The 17,562-nt window shown below is 34.9% G+C and overlaps 1 protein-coding gene across 2 annotated transcripts in view; it reads right to left on the bottom strand.

Moving 5' to 3' along the window:
• LOC124157749 (leucine-rich PPR motif-containing protein, mitochondrial) overlaps positions 1-15,675 on the bottom strand; it is a 53,678-nt gene extending 38,003 nt beyond the window's left edge. The window contains exons 1-9 of one of the 2 annotated variants that reach the window (XM_046532747.1): positions 15,635-15,675; positions 15,380-15,517; positions 15,145-15,293; positions 14,942-15,064; positions 11,925-12,192; positions 11,468-11,699; positions 9,999-10,190; positions 2,482-2,698; positions 234-470 (exon numbers count right to left, since the gene is read on the bottom strand). In XM_046532747.1, coding sequence (XP_046388703.1) covers positions 234-470; positions 2,482-2,698; positions 9,999-10,190; positions 11,468-11,699; positions 11,925-12,192; positions 14,942-15,064; positions 15,145-15,293; positions 15,380-15,513 — 1,552 coding nt within the window. In that variant the 5' untranslated portion in view covers positions 15,514-15,517; positions 15,635-15,675. Of the gene's footprint in view, positions 1-233; positions 471-2,481; positions 2,699-9,998; positions 10,191-11,467; positions 11,700-11,924; positions 12,193-14,941; positions 15,065-15,144; positions 15,294-15,379; positions 15,518-15,631 lie in introns of both variants that reach the window. The other variant, XM_046532748.1, reaches the window with a different exon arrangement.
• Between the last annotated feature and the right edge of the window lie 1,887 nt (positions 15,676-17,562).

Here is a 17,562-nt window from a genome sequence, read left to right as displayed (position 1 = left end):
CAGGGTTTAAATCCCGGTCAAGGCGGATGAGTTAAGTTAAGTGGAATTGCCAATCATCTTCAGCCTTCCCTCTGAACACAACTTCAGAATGACCAACGATTTCAGTTTTCAGAGTGAAAACAAAAATCCTTTGGAGTAAAATTCTCTCAAACGAATACAATACTGATGGAATGAAATTCAGGTTAACAAGTTTGGAAACCCAATGGTAGAGAAACTGGATGGAAGAGGCTTACCAACATCAACAGCATCTTTCAATTTCATTTTGGTAATCAGCACTCCAACTAGACCATTTGCTGATGATGCCAAGGATACACCCCACCCACGGAGAGTAGATATAATAGAATCAGCATTAAAACCTTTTCCATCCTTTTTAAGAGCATCCATTAGATATGGTATAACATAATCCCTTAAAGTTTCTGCACCAGGAACAAGCTTCATTTCCATCATCTTCATTATCACTTCCCCCATACCTGTAGGAAGCAATAACAATACAGTTTATCCTCTTCATAAAATCTGAGTAGAATATGTATATGTACTAATCAAGAAGTAATGAAAACAGAAGACTAGCAAGACCACATTAAACTATGTCGCTAGATAAGTAATTTGGGTTTGAGTACAGTACAGTATCATAAGGTGCTGCCTGTGGCAAAACTCTAAGTTTTCCTAAAAAAAAACTGCAACACTTGGCACCATGCTTTTTACTCGGAGAATTGGAGATAAAGAAAGAGAAATATTATATTATATTACTAATAAGTTAGCTCATAGAAGAGGCCATATTATTCCATAACGGGTACCAATTTATCAGTAATATACATAATGTGCTATACGTCATAGGTACATACCAACTTATTAGGCTAATTATCATGAAGCCCATTAGATAATTAGGAAGTAAGTTAAACATGAGAGTTCATGGACATTTTACAAGCTATTAATAAAGATGAAGGTCTTACACTAAATGATAAGCTTCAAGCATTAGATTCCCTGACTTTTCAGGTCTTACGAAAGACAGGTCAACCTGATTAAGCTCATGATCTAAATTATCTCTTGATCCTTTGATGGGGAAAAATTGGTTCCATTCATCAGTTCTACTAGTTCTTGAGCTCAGAACTGGTATCAAAACCAAAGCATAAACACTCAGAAGAGAACTGATTTGAGCAAAATCCAATTTCAAAACTTTTCTTGGCTATGATTTACATTTGATAATTTGGATAGAGATCTTTTATGAGATAAACTAATAAGTTTTGAATGTGGCAGAATATTACCCAAACGAAAATAATTAATTATTGTAAAAATAAAGCAATTCAAATAAAGTACTTGATACGGAACTGTAAGCAAGAACTGGAAACGAGAACCATTCTAGCAATGGATAGAGATATGGGATAGAATCAGAACTAACAGAAAAGTGGACTTTTCCAATTCTTACTTTTTGTGATCATGAGGGAGGAAAAGTATTTTCTTCACGACTTGGCATCTGAGTTCAGGAGCACATGTTCATTTAAAAACTCCATTTTGGTCAATTGACCATATTTTTACAGAAGTTGCAGAACAGTTCAAAATTCGCAGTTTGGTGATGGCTTGAAAAAGTAACTTCATTACTTTTGACAGCACAGAAATTATATGTTCATGTCTCCCAAAATATGAATCCAAAATCCAAAGGACATTTGTAAATGGATGGAAAGAAGTTTTACAGAAGAGATTGTGGCTAAATTTAACCGGTTAACATGAAATAAAGCTGCTCAAACTGGGTGTGTGGATATTCCTGAAGTGAATAAGAGAGTGAAAAAATGATACCTGAGAATATTTTAATACCTATCCAATTTCCCTCACTCACCAGAGAAAATAAAAAGCAGCCATCTACCTTCATATTCCACATAGTATGACATAAATGGCCTGATTTTTGCTTAATAAGGTATCGTTTGCATGCCAAAATAGTTTTCCAGAAACAAAAAAAAATTTTTTTAAATCCAGAAGTTAAATTCAGCTACATGTTCCGAGTAGGTCATGTCATATATGCGGCACCAAAGTAGCTGTGACCAGACCAGCTGAGTGCTTTGGGACGCTGAAAAAGTGACTCATTCTTTGTTCATAATGACTGAAGAGGTGTAAACATGAAGTACATAGTTTGGTCTTTATGGCCAAAGCGGCAGTGAATGTGTTAAATACCATTCAAAGCATTTGTCATTAGTGAATTAATCAGGGAACAAAATTGTAAACTTGTGTATTCTGCTTATTTTTTGAGCCTTAAGAGCTTGCACTTCTGATTCAACATATATTTATTTAGCTCTCATATATTTTGAAGGACAAAAGTCCAATCTTTACAATGTCAATGCAATAGTCTCTACCCATCATTTTGACAGGTCAAGTCCTTCAAGAAAGCAGAGTTTTAAAGTTGCATTTTCATTTTTTTTCAAAATTAAGAAGTGATAAAGCAAGAAATTTCAATAAATGATAAACATAACTTATGAATTGCACACTAAATACCGTTTATGTCGCCTTTTTGCCCCAAAGAGGCAAGGAGTGGCCAGTAAAAGTGAACCCTAGGAGGATATCCTTTCTTCATCAAGGCCTCCATCAATGAAAATGCTTGTCCCCGATCCTGGGTCATAGTTAGGCATGCTTCTAATGCAATAAGATGAGCCTTCGGATTCAAAGAATTTTTTTCCAACTCCTCACAGAAATACAGTATTTTTTCCTTGGGCTGAAAATTAAAAAAATACAAACTCAATGAAGTTTTCTTACAAATACCCAGCATTTAGTATCAAAATTTCTGATGCAGCAATGAATAATAAAATTATATACCCACAAAACATTTCATAAAGGGAACTTATATCCCATTCTAAATTAATGACATACATACATATTTAACATCACATAAAATATAAAATATTTTTTATTATAATACATATTATTTTTCCAAAACTTCTGAGGCCCTGAACAGAATACAGAACAATTTAATAATTTTTATACAATTCCAGCAACAAAATGTATTGCACAGCACAACAAGTAAGTTCATTCCAATTGAAAATGTTAAGTTTTTATTTTTATCGTCATTGCAAGGTAATGTAGTTCAGGTTTGTTTTATTCTTTATCAGTGCACATCCCTTCCCCTATGAAAAAATTGTATAAACCTGTATAAAATTTGTATACATTCTTATACATTGTCATTCTAAATTAATGACATACCTACATAATTACAATATAGACATATTTAACATCACATGAAAATATTTTCCAAAACTTCTGAGGCCCTGAGCAGAATACAGAACAATTTAATAATTTTTATACAATTCCAGCAACAAAATGTTTACAAGAATGTATACAAATTTTAAATAGCTTTATACAATTTTTTCATAGGGGTCAGCTGTATCAAATAACTATGCCATATACAAAATCTTACTGAATTCTATCTTATACATATGTATATGAATTTAAAAAGCAGAAGAATACATAACTAACAAGAATGTAACCACTTCAATTCAGGCCCACAAAATAATTCTAATGAGATATATAAACTTTATTTACTGTTAAAACTGAAAACCTAAATTGCTGACAGACGAAAACTTTTTTATTCATACTTAAAACATAGATGAAATTCTTAAATTTTTCATCAGCTAGCCTTCTTTTCCACCAATTTTATCCATATACTGACTCTATGATCCCAAGTAATTTGCTTTCCATGAAATTAACAAGTTCACTCATGACTTTTTTAGTTTCTCATTTGAAATATTACTCCCACCACTTTTAAAATATTGCTGAGGATAGTTTATTCACAGCATATATGAAAATGAGAAAATTAATGAGGTAGCAAAACATCATCAATTATCAACTTGAAAATTTGAATTGTTCTAAACTTTATTAAGGTTAAATGCTTAAGTGTGTCCATACAGACATGTGGAAAATACTCCACTCGACATACAAATAAATTAATAGGAAGGGAAAGAAAGGGATAGGAACACCCAATAGAAAAAGGACGAGGACAACAGTGATGTGGTAGATGGAAAAATCCTGAAATCAGCAGGTAAAAGTGTAGCCTGACTGGGGCTCGAACCCAGAACCTTTCTGTTGCCGGCTGGGTGTTCAACCAGTTGCGATACCAGGACCCTTCGATTTACCATGAAATAGATAAGAAGGCACATATCCATGCAAAGGGGAGAACATGACTGACAAATTTGTTGGAACACCACAACAGTCAATGTATAAAAGTATCAAGCACAACAGGAGTGAGCAGCAAAAGGCAATATCTATTAACTATTATAATAAACTTACTACTATACTACTTATACTACTATAACTTGTAATTTCTTTATTTTCATCTGAAATGTATAAAATATTAAATTACCATAGTTTAGTTTAAAAGCCCCTACAGTTGAAGTTGAAACTTGTAATATAAATGCTAAACTCTAAGGGCCGGTTTTATAATGTCTGGTTAAACTGGAGTTTAAGCTAAGCGTCGGTTAAGTCCCAGAATTCTGTTTTATAATCGATGGTTAAGCCAAATCTGAGCGTTAAAGTGGTAGTCAAGCTAAACCATGGATTTCCCTCGGGTAAAAAGTTAACGTGAAGTTTAAATAGTTGAAAATGGCGGATGTTTTGAAATGCTGAAGAACCCTACGATAATATACGGAAGAAATAATCGACCAAGCGCAGCATCCTCCGTTTTTATCCGTATCTACGATATCAGCAATCAATTTCCAATATTTTTAGCACCACAATAGCAATGTAATAAGTGAAATATTTCCATAAGACCGGTGATATATCCGGAACGGACCACTATTCTACGGTATTCGCTACGAAATCCTTACAAACATCTCAAGTTTGATAATAATCACCATCCAATAAATAATATTGTCTATTCTATGGACTGCAGTCGGAGATCGTGTGCTAAACCCCTGAAAATGTTGAAGTTATGCAATATTTGTGCCGGCGTAGGAGTTTGTTATGATTTGTGCCAGCCAAGTGAGTTGATGAAAAATACTAGAATTACATATCGGAGGGAAGGAAGGAGGCGTAACAGGAGTGTAGGTATAGAAATCTGTTATTACCTGGTTTTGCTGACTTCATCAACGATTTCAAAATGTGTCGGTGTTTACAAAGACAGTTTGAATTAGAAGAACAGCCAAGTTTCGTATTTGGCAATCGAAAGAGAGAAAAAGATCGTATCTACTGATTGCATTCTGATTTACTAGCATGTGATGTCACTATAGAATTCATAATTACTTCTGAGGATATATGTTATGAGGTGAAAGTATTTTCGTATTTCCTTTTCCAAAGGATGTTTGTCAAAGTACTACTATAAAAATTGTAGGTAAGTCCATTAACAATATTTGGTGTACGGCTTGGTATTTCTTGGAGATAAATATATAGGAATAAGTGAGGCAAGTGAAATATTGCGTGAAAAAGAAAGTATTTAGCACGTTTCGTACGTAATGTATACAAGATACTGTTTGAGTTTTCTTTGGAAGCTGAGAAAGGCAAATTGATACAACCAATACAGCTCGTGTGGGTAAAAAAGTAAGAATGACTGATTTGCTCATAAGATGGTATGATATATCAATGAATTTGTGAGGCAAATGAGCCTTTGGAGTGTGGAAAGGCACCTTAAGCAAGAAAAGTCTTCTCTTCTCTGAGCGTTCTAATGTGTAGCCTTCAACGGAAAAAATTGCGACTTTATTGCCTAAGTGCTGTTCGTAGCCAAACACAGGTTATGTACTATTAAAACCTCCTAGCAAATTATCTACCATCGAAAGTAGCTGCAGAGCTATAGAATCAGTGGTGCATCTGCCATCAAAAGTAGCTTCAGAGCCATAGAATCAGTGGTGCCCATCTAAATATCTCATGTTAAAATATAAGAGTGCCAATTTGGTTACCAATACTTATCTTATTTCAGGCTTGAATGTTTTAATATGGTGAAAATAAACAATTCGATACTTATCCTGAAAAAGTTTAATTTTATTCCATACATTTGAGCCTTAATTCAAGAGAATTTGGACCCTTGTACCTGAAGACTCATGGAAAATATGGAATATATGATATCAAAGCCAGATCAATCAAATAAATATTATTTTAAGGTTCTTAAGCATTGTCTGCTAAGGGAATATATTTATTGAGGTTCTCAAGCATTGTCTGCTAAGGGAATGTTTGAAACAATCAGAGTCAGTTGTATTTCTTACAATATTGAGCCAGCTGGGCTACTCTTGCTTGCTATTGGGGAAAGCTGTTGTCTGTGTACATATGTATTTGCTCATGAGGATGAATTTACAGGAAATGACTGCATTCACCACCATTCCATTCATTATTTTCTATGCTTATCAGTGACCACTGAAATTTTTTCATCGATAAGCTCTTTCAAAGTACCTTGTATGATATTGAGCAAGATATGGTGGAAGTTCTTCATATTAGTAAAATAAAACATTGCAGTATTTCCACTGATTTTTATTATAATAAAATCAGTGGAAGTATTGCAATGTCTAATTTTACTAATGACTCTATCAAAGTCTTAAGTGGGATCCTTGGTATGGTTTCTTCCTAAAATATTAACCCTCACTACTACTTGTCGACCTTTAATTAACTAATATGTTTAATAAGTCTTCAAAGGATAAGTGAAGACATATTCCTATAACAGCCAATTTACATCACATATCTGGTACACTCGTTAGTTTCTTGGGATTTCAATCCCATACGTAGCTTTTATTAATTTTTTCATGCTCCATCCATTGAACTGTCACTAATGAGTACATACGTTCAAAAAATCGATTAGGTATAACATCATCAACACTTATAATCATGCATGACTTGATATCTCATTCCATTCCTTACTGTTATAAGTGATTTACTCATTAAGGTTGACATATTTCTTAGTAACATACATGGTTATTCCATTTATTCCAGAACCATTGTCTCCCTGCCCTTGCTTGTTACTCAAAATCCTTACCTTAATCCCTGTTGTCGGCATTTCAAGCTTGATGAACACTTCACATTCATCTCCTGCATTAATTCCCTTGCCTCATTTATCTCGTCTAGCACTTCCTACTTCCTTTTCCTCTGTCAATCTTATCTATACATTCCTGTATCTATACATTCTTATCCTCCTTCTGGGTCAAAATATCCAGTTCCATAGCAAACCTTACTCCATATATCTTAACCAGACTTCTATTTGCACTTTGGTCCTGTGATTTTCCCATTAATTCTCCTCTTTTTATTTATTCCAAGGATTATCTCTGTCTCATCTGTCTCGCTGCGATCTGCATCACTAAAGATATATTTTAACATGCATAGCTGCAACGTATGTAATGAGAAACAGTCTATGTTCATGTCACATAGGCAAATTTTCTTAATAGATTTATGGAAGTGGAGTGGATGTAAGGGAAATTGCTTCTATGATCACTTCATAAATAGAACATGGTACGGTAAAATTCTGTGAGGAAGTCATACTATTGCATTTATGATAGTGGAAGCACATACATTAATTATAAGTGAGTGATGTCAGTGTGGTGCATTCAGAGATGACTTGGTACAGCAATCAAAAGGATTACCCCAGAAGTAGGTAGTAAAAAAAATTACTTACTGTGACTACATGTAACAACATAATTCTATTGAAAACTCATATCCCAAAAGACAGTTGCAATGAAGGAGTCATCATGATGGAGTCCTTATGCTTTGCATTTGATACAAATAAATTCTTTAAATGCTGTATAAATAACTGTATCTTTGTACCGTGACGGATCCATGGAGGGGGGGGCGGCTAAGGAGAGTATCCAATTTACTCCCCTTGGGTATCCACTTTACACTAGATAGAATGGTGGTTTATTTCCGACTCCCACTACAGCTGGAATTTTAACCTCACCTAGCCCACCCCCTTGTCCCTATCCTGGATCCACTACTGTCTTTGTATAATTTAGTAATCTGCTAAATATTTAAAACATGTTCAATGAAAGCTTCATATTTTGTGGGCTGAGAATAAAAGAAAATATCTATCACATATATAGTATAGTATTCATAAACACCACTGAGAGTTGAAATTTAATGCTTTCATTCTGATTAGATATGTTTTTTGACAGATTTTTTATAAATTGAACCCAGAAACTTTAATATCTTTGCACCCCATCTCTTTCCCTTGAATCTTAAATACAACACAAGCCTTTGCTGTTGATTAGATATGAAGTTAGTTATGTTAGCACTTAAAACTTATTCTTACACAAGGTTTGCAAAAATAGTATTAACATAAAGAATAGATCCCCCATCCCAAGCTATGAGCCAAAAAGAGTTGCAATATTTGTTACAGATGCATATTTTTATAACAACATGCAGCCTACTTGTAAAGTATGAAAGGTTTGCTGCAAACTGTACATTTATTTAATAATTGGATAGCAGGAGCCCTTGAAGTAACTGTGGTAGGGTTATGCATAAGTTATTCAAACTTTATTCATTCTTCTCTAATTATAATTTTTGACTGTGAAGCTATGTTCATAATCAGTGATTTCTGAACATCTATTCAATTTAAAATGGCAATGAATACATTCTCAATGGCATTACCATAAAGACTCACAGTCATCCCTATTACAATATCAACTACACTATTGACAGCCAGTATCAAAATATGTTTCACTTTATACTTCAATGGTAAGGGCTACTTGGTTTCATGCAATAGATTTTGGTATCTCTAATGAAGAAATTTAAACTTAGTTCTGTCCCTTATTGAAAATTTATTTGCCAGAGATTATGGATTTCATGAAACATATTGCTTCTTAACAGTATATGTATATATATAATCATAAAAAAGATGAGATAATTTAAAGTTATGAAATATCTGCTGCTAGCTGACAATTATATGGCTCAATTCTTTTCGTGTCTGTAACACGAGTGGCACATGGCTGAATATACCTCCTCATTGTGAAAATTTTAATAAAACTGAAAATGCTCTATAAAAACACAAAAATCATCAAAGGAATTGCCATGAATTGATCATAACAATGACATCATTGTGACAGAAGCCTCGTTATCGTTTTAATGAACACTGATGAATTTTTCTATTAGACGGTGGTTGGTTATAAATTCTGTTATTTAAATTATGGCCATGGTGAGTACTTTGAAAACGGGAAAGGCTTTGATTATTCACAACTTGCAGGCTGTTCCTAATTCCGTAGGGAACGCAGAGATGATAATAAATTAGCGTAACGGCCATACTAACGCTAAGAAGATATATCTTACTGCAAAAGTATGATTAAAATTTATCGTCATTATGATTAAATTGTAGCCTCAAAATGTTCCTAAAATCGCTCTGGTGGCGTACTCAATAGAAAACCATTTCAATTGGTTTCACAATACAAATGAGAATCTTCGTTCTCGAATAATAAGCACAAACAAGGTTAATCTACCACTATTTCTTGCAAAGGGACTCCACCTTGATTCAATCCATTAACAAATAGTAATTCATTATCTCCGTGTAATTTATGGTTTACACAATTAACACTTGTACATGCCAAATATTCACAGATCGAGGCGAGTATTTTTATTTTAACGACACACTGATGATTGACCATAAGATCGTCAACGATTAAAACCGAAAATATTGGCGTCATCTTCGTTTTCAAAGCTAACCATCACTTCAAAACAAACGTAAACAATTCTTTCACCACTCTCCAACTCGATTTTTTTCAATTTTGACTTTCGTCTGTTTCACTTTTCGCGATCAATTGTTGGTATGAGAATTACAGTAGCTGCGCTTTCCTCTCGTTAAAGTTCCCATCAGCCAACCGGCGGTAGGATTTGCTTTATAAAACACAACCTCTCGTTAAACTCCACGTTACCGTAATCTCCACGTCAACTTAACGTGAGGTTTAACCAGACATTATAAAACCGGCCCTAAATGTGCCACATGTTGTATTGAATAATTGGAACCTTCTGACAAGCCATATGGCTTAGAAGGACCAAGTTTGTACATGCAAATAAAGGCAAAAAGTAAAGAGAAAAGAACAAATACGGAAAAAAATATTACATACCCTTTCTGATTTAACCAAATGCTTTATGAAGAAGTTACCAATTGGTATCTCCTCTCCATCAGTACGTACTGGCCTGGGCATTGTTAGCAAGATCTTGTATGCAACATCCTCATTACCATCATTGACCAACTTCAAGATAAGGTTTACAGCATCTTGGTTATATCCAGCAACACGCCGCATTCGGCCAAGGAGCTGTTAATGAAGTTTAAAAATAAACAGAGTTAACTTTGAGAAATTAAAATGCATGGGTATTAACGATTGGCAAGGAAAAGATGCTACGAAAGGTAATGAGAAAAAAACAAATTCCAGAGCAGTGTTGAATAAAAATTCCTGAAAATAAATTTAATTTTCTTTTATTCAAATGAAAACCTCAACTCATTACCTAAAACAAATATTCTAATGACAGAGGTTTCAAGGTACTAAGCCATTTTCAAGTACATGTGTTGGACACAGGTTTCTGCAACAACATAATTCTACATGGTATCACAAAGTCCAGTATATACTTCATTTAAATCACATAATGACCCTATGAAGTAACATCTTATTCTTGACCAATTCCAAACTACATTTACTGATTGTCTACAGCAGCAGTTCCCCACCTTTTTTTCCTCCCTCTACTTCTATATAGCTAATTATACACCCCCAAATATGTAATGTGCAATGCATGTAAATTGTACATGTAATAATGAATTGTGAAATCAATTCAGACTGAGCAACTCAACAGGCATTGCAAATCAAATACAGTGGCACCACTTTAAAGTGAGTAAGGGCTATTGCGAGACCCCCGCCATTCTGATAGATAGCAGATGCACCGTCAATTGACCTGTTGATTAGGTAGTATGCAAAAAAAATTGCTTATACAAGGCCCATTTACAGTTGGCACACACAAGAGTGAGAATTCCCATCACCGGAAAACCTTCACCAAGAGTCCCTTATCTCTGTAGTTAATGGCAATCTAAGAAATGAAGTAATGAAGTTAACATGAAGTGCCCAGCCTTAAATTCATGAGGTAAACTGTTGCTTGATAAATATGTAGTTCATTTTGGTAAAAATATAGTGCCATTAACATTTGCAAACGCTCAATCTCCTTGTTTATTGGCTAGGATTTGCTCCACCTCCGGTAAAGCAAATTTGCTATAGCGAGTGTTTATTTGAGCACCATGGGGTCTCGTTTTATTGAGGTTGCACAATACACCTGCAAGAATATGGCTCAGCTGAGAAAAAATTACTCCATAAAAATAAACATACATTCTCCACAAGCACTCAAATGAGCACAAATTATCATCATCATCATCATTAGAATCACATATCCCTTTACCTGGTGGCGATGACTTCTCATTGAAACTTAGGTCTAGTTTCTATATTCTACTGAGTTCCTTTGCATAATAAATTACCAATCTTATTTTGAGAGGATATTATAGTCTGGCATTTAATTCAACACAAGTTAATGGCTAAATGATTATCCATACCTCATCAGCCAGCTCTGGATGATTATTTGCTACAGCAACATAGAGAATGTCCATATAATCTCTATCAATTATATCAATCTGCTTGGCATCACAGTCTTTCAGGGTGTTTGAGATAGACTCCTTATCACCCATCTTAGCAAAACCACACAACAGGGTAGCATATGTCTCAGCACTAGGGGGCAGTCCAGCTTGCTCCATTACTCCCAACATTCCTTTGGCACTTTCCATATCACTGGTTGAATAAAGTGAACTTCATTTAAAAATAAATGCTTCAATAAGCTACTGAAGCTTTGAAGTATGTATCAGGCAGATAGAGACTTATCAAAAAGTTTTAAATAAAAGAGAATTTAATGAACTTTTAACGCAACAAAAATACACCACTGGTAATAGGGGGAAATTCATCATAAAACATTGTAACTATAAGATACTTCAAGGGCAAATCTTAAGGTACACTGACCCACTGTTGGCATGTCCCATGATGAGAGAATTAAACACTCCCTCATTAACAGGTAACTGTTTCTCCTTCATGTGCTGCAGAATTCTTGTAGCCCCATCAATGTCACCTTTCTGACAGTAGTGGGCGATCAGTCTTTGAAAAGTAACTCGATTTGGCTCCACTCCTTTCTTTTCAAGTTCTGCCAAGAATTCAGCCGGCGAAAACTCATGCTTATTTTCTAAGTAAACTCGTAAAAGGGCATTATAATGGCTAATGTCCATTGGAATACCTGCAATAATGGTGCAGCAAAAATTTAATCGCAATATTCAAGTAATTACAAAATACATTAAAAAAGGAACATTTTCAATTCTACACAACGATTAAATACAAACTCACGACACAAAGACTTTAATTTCACAACAAAGCACACAGAAAAGGGGCAACATTTCAGAATATACCCTTATCTGCATTGAATCTTCTAATTTCACAAACATATACAATATTTTTGGACCGACTAAGGATGGCACGGCTGGAAATGGGCAATGTTGAGGGTTGCCTCTTAATAAGACGCTTACTAATACTGATTTATGCCTGTCGTACAAGGGCCAGGTCGACCTGAGATCGATAGAAATTTAACCTTGGTGATATTTAAATTCATAGCAGTTTATTTTATAATTAATCGTAGAGGGCGTAACTTGGTGGAAATCCATAATAGGATCAAGAAATAGCAAAGTTCTTGATCCTTGTATTCGAGTTTATTTTATATTATAAAACAAGCTCCGCTGAAGATCAGATCAGATGTCTGCCTTATATACCTACTCCTGTGGATTGGTTGATACTATGGATGAGGGAGTAGTACTTTTCGATCTCGAGCCAAGTATGGCAATTGTGAACCAGGCATTACAGCAATGCATGCTCCAACACATTCTCATATTTCCTATTCTGAATGATTGCTTGATAGTAAATAAAAATAGCTTGATGTAAAATGGAAAGGATAATAAGGAACGTTGGTGTAAATCGTGTCATAATTAGGTAAGTAAAGAAAGAAGGATAGGATACAAAAGTGTCTCATAAGACAATATGAGCGGTTCAATCCGATTACGCTGTTGAGTCAGAAGATGGTCGGCCGCCAAGTCTAACAATTGGCGCCCACGTAGACTACTATGGTGGTTGACTGCTATGTATACAAAAAGCTGAATCTCATCGGCTATAGAATTAGAATGACTTATTGTCCTTAAAAACGGTATTATAATATGAGTTTTATGATAGCGCCTCTTGTTGGCAGATTTCTGAACTTAATGGCCTCGACAACTTCGTAACCAAAACTACTCCACTCAACTTGACATACGTAATGGTACCCAAAACACTCGAGTACCAACTACTCGACTCAACTCAAATTTTCGAGTACTCGCACATTCCTAGCTGATACAATCATTAGACAACAAGGAGTTGTCCTCATAGGATCTTTCTATCGTTCATTCATGCTGTTTGATTACTCAAGGACAGTTTGCTGATAGGGTCTTGTGCGTTTTTAAGAGATTGAAGTAATATTCAAAGGAGAAGGACGATAGCTTAAAAATGACAAACAGAAGAGATACAAGATACCCCTCCACCCACACAGAGAATGAATTGTGATGTCGCGGTTCCTTAGGGACAGGGAACTTGGGGGATGGTGACCCCTTTTTGGCCCTGGTGGACCTCAGTCACCCCTCCAGGCTTCATGATGTTCATCATGACTACCCTCTGGCTCCACACAAGTTCAACCAAAGATTGTACCACATTTCCAGATAAGGACAATTACCTAGTGCACAGCAGAACAATTCAGTATTATGTTGATAATGTCTTGAATAATTAAAGCTGTCCACAGGGTCTTTGTTTTCAAGCATGATTATGTATTCAGATTTTGAGATAATGTGACACACAGCATTAAAATGAAAAAAAAAACACCAGTAAATGTTATTTGAATATGCTAAAGTTGGCTAATAATAGTTTACACACACAAGGACCCATTTAAATATAAAAGTTTCGCTGTCCTCGAGGAAAAGGGGAATCTGAGAACAGGGAGAACCGATTCTTTTCCGAAAAATTGTCTGGATTATATGCAGATAAAGGACAAATATTTTTGGGAACTCCAAAAAGAAGAATATTTTTAAAAATAAACCTGTGCAATTGGGCTTTACAATTCTAGAGCTGGAAAAAATTTGCTTGTATAATGTATATTATATTTCGTATTGTGTGCATAATGTGTATGGAGTTAATGCATCCTGTCTCTACTCAGATAATGATTGCCTAATGATGCATTTTACAAAATGCCAGCAGCATCTGGGAAAATTCATACTTATTTTCTAAGCAAATTCTTTACAGTGAATTATAATAGCTTATGTCCACTGGAATACCTGCAATAATGGTGCAGCAAAATTTTTTATTACTGTATTCCAGTAATCACAAAATACATTAAAAAAAGGAAAATTTTCATAGTTATAAAACCACTAAATGTATAGTAACTACAGAAATCGAATTTAATTTCACAACAAAACATACACAAAAGGGGCAATAATTCGAAATATAACCTAAATACATTGGATCTTCGAATGTCAAATACAAACAAGTAACATTAACCCAAGACCATGCATTTCAATGATTGCAGCATTCCAATATATCCTTTCACCACACACAAAATAAATATTTAGGGGTACTACCTACATAAAATTAGGCTACAATGCTCACAATTTACGAGCATCCGTGATTATTTACCATACCGAGTAATGAAAGACAATAGTAACTTAAAAATATTGCATCAGAAAACCAATTTCTCTAGAGAGATGAAAAAGATTGTAACCCAAAATGGAATTCCAAAACATATCTACCCTTAGATGTCTATGCAAAATATTTAAAGCAGCTAGAGCAAAGCTTCATTCGTCCATTTACATACAATTATATGTAATATTATATTTACATACATATAGTGAAGAAGTTTGCTGGCACAGAAGGTTTCAAAACGCTTACAATACTTCTGGAATATCTATTGTATTATTTACCCAATTGCTCGATAGTTTTCCAAATTTCTTGGACAAGCTTAGTCCTCACTTCCGGCCTCTCCTCAGGAACCAAATTACCGCAACAACGAATAAGAAGCAGCGACTGCGAACTAGTAGCAGAAGCTGAAAAGGACAAATGCAAGGAAATTCAAGGAAGGGGCTAGATAAAATAATTTTGTAAGGAATGTAATCGCAATACACACTTGACCGCTTCATTTCCTCGATAACTTCTTCCAGGTCTTTCCTTGATATTCGTCCAGAACGTCGCACATCCATATCAAGGCGTCGCAAGTTTCTTTCGAAGGAGTTTTCATTTTGCTTTCGGGATTCTACTCTTTGAGTGGCTAGAGCTCTGTAGAATAACGTTGGAATATGAGCAATTCGATAGTAACTCAAGAAGTACAAAACAACTATTAAGGAAATTATTTTATACACCACCTAAAGACATTGTTAAATTTCTGGTCACACTCTGCCTTGGTTAATATGCCTCTTCGAAGTGAGCTTCCTGTGACATTCCTAGAGATGCCGGCAAAAAGTTTTATGAACTTGGAAGTTCGAAGAATTGACGACATGTTGCTGGAAAGAGGCAAAGTAAATATTTCGAATGAACCCTTTTAAAATTCCGTACATTAACTACAAGAAATACAACAACATTAATGCACAAACTAGAAAGATATTATTTAGTCACACCACCTGGTTGAGAAGAGTGCCGTGAGACGCAGAGAGGATATCTTATTTCCTTTGTTTTAGCAACGGTTCGATATATTCGATACGATATACGTATGTCATATCGTATAGCGCGATGGCGGGAAGTTATCTATTATTCAAAAAGTATGTTTAAAAAATCGGATAATATACTGCGCATCAAAATAACCATTAAATGAGTACTAATTGTCAATATATATGTATTCAATGCAAATATTGAAGAATGATACCGTCTAAATGAATGATATACATCGTGTATAGGATATATTACGTATTTTCATTAGCAATGATTTAATCAAAGGCTACTTGCAGCCGGGTACTGCTATTTCATTCTTTGGTTTGCTATAAACTCTAATTACTCTAATAATAGTGATGCTTCATTAAAATATTATTGAATACAGTTGACAGAGTGTCAGTGAGCCCAAAAAAGAACTTGTTCAATGTTTTTAGGATTAGATAAAGACTAATTGTTAAATAATCATGAATTCACTGTTACTAGAGTGAATTTTCTTAGACCATTATAAATGGAACTTACAATAGGGTTGTTCACCATATTTTTTTTATTTAAGAAATCGAAAGATCGTGCTTCAGAAGGAGCAATGACAATAATATTATGCTATTTTCTTCATTGTACATGTTTAGAGAAGGCTTTAAACAGTGACAAATTTTACGTTACGCCAAAAAGCCCTACTTCCATCTTGAATTGATGTGTGACGTCACAAGCCTGTAGATGCCCTACTGCAGTGTTGTTTAATGCCTCATTCACATTACGATCGTCCGAGCCGTCGTCCTTACGATAGTTGACCGAACTAGCCGTGTGAATGCAAGTTCTGACTATAGTTGACGTAGTTCCGAACGTTGCCACTTTACTATGGTTAGGCGCTGGGAGACCGGAAACGGAAGCGACAAGAGAAAGACGAAATGCTCGTGAAGCTCTATTTTTTTCATGGACATTTCATGGATTTGTCCTAGGAAGGAAGAATATGGGCGGAAGAAAAATTATTCGGTAAATACACGTTGAAAACAGTAATATCTTGTCAATGCAAACCACAACAGCTTTGCTAATTATCAATTTCCCGTTCACTTTAGATGTCAGCACTAGAGAGCAGCACAGGTTTCAACCATAGTTGTGTGAATGCACGATAGTTCCGACGACGGCTCGGACTATCGTAATCTGAACGAGGCATAAGTGGCTCAGCAGGGTTATTCCACTTTTTTTCAAGATCTCCAGCGTCTGCCGCCAGATCAGTGTTTAAAGAAAATCCAAATTTATCCTTTAATAAGAGTAATAATAAGCAAAATTACCCTTACTTGTACATATTTATTGCTCATCATATCATAATAGCACTAAAACGTACACATTTCACGAGTTGTCTTTTTGATACATATAATCAATATATTCCGAATCAACTGTTTCAATGAAAAACTTGACTCACAATAAATATTAAACATGATAATCGGTTTTCCAATCACTCTGCACACGCTAAAAGAATTTGCACTCCTTGAAGTTCGAAAGATTCTCCACACCTCACTTCTCACTCATCACTAACGACTTAGAATCAGTTTACGTTATTTCACATTGACATTTCGAGGACAAGAAATGAATAGGCTGAAACAAATAGCTAAATCGGTTATTGTAACATCGAAAAACTTCGAATTTCACTATTACTCTTACCCGTACCACAGAGTAGGGATAACTCTGTGACCGTACTCTTACCGTAACCAAAATATGATCAAAAACAAACAACAGCGCAACGAAATTCGTGAAATGTAAACACTCGTGAATGCTCAAAATTAATAGGTAATAAAATCAAACGGAACTTAGAAGCGAACAAACGATTGGAAATTAATATGAGTTCGATGTATCCCTAAAGCACAACTAGATCAAATATGAAACATATCCCCTAGGCAATAGT

This window comes from Ischnura elegans, chromosome 4 (genome assembly GCF_921293095.1).
Source record: "Ischnura elegans chromosome 4, ioIscEleg1.1, whole genome shotgun sequence".
NCBI classification, from domain to species: Eukaryota; Metazoa; Arthropoda; class Insecta; order Odonata; family Coenagrionidae; genus Ischnura; species Ischnura elegans.
The sequence above is the reverse complement of the archived record's forward strand: the minus strand, read 5'-3'. Positions and strand labels throughout refer to the sequence as shown.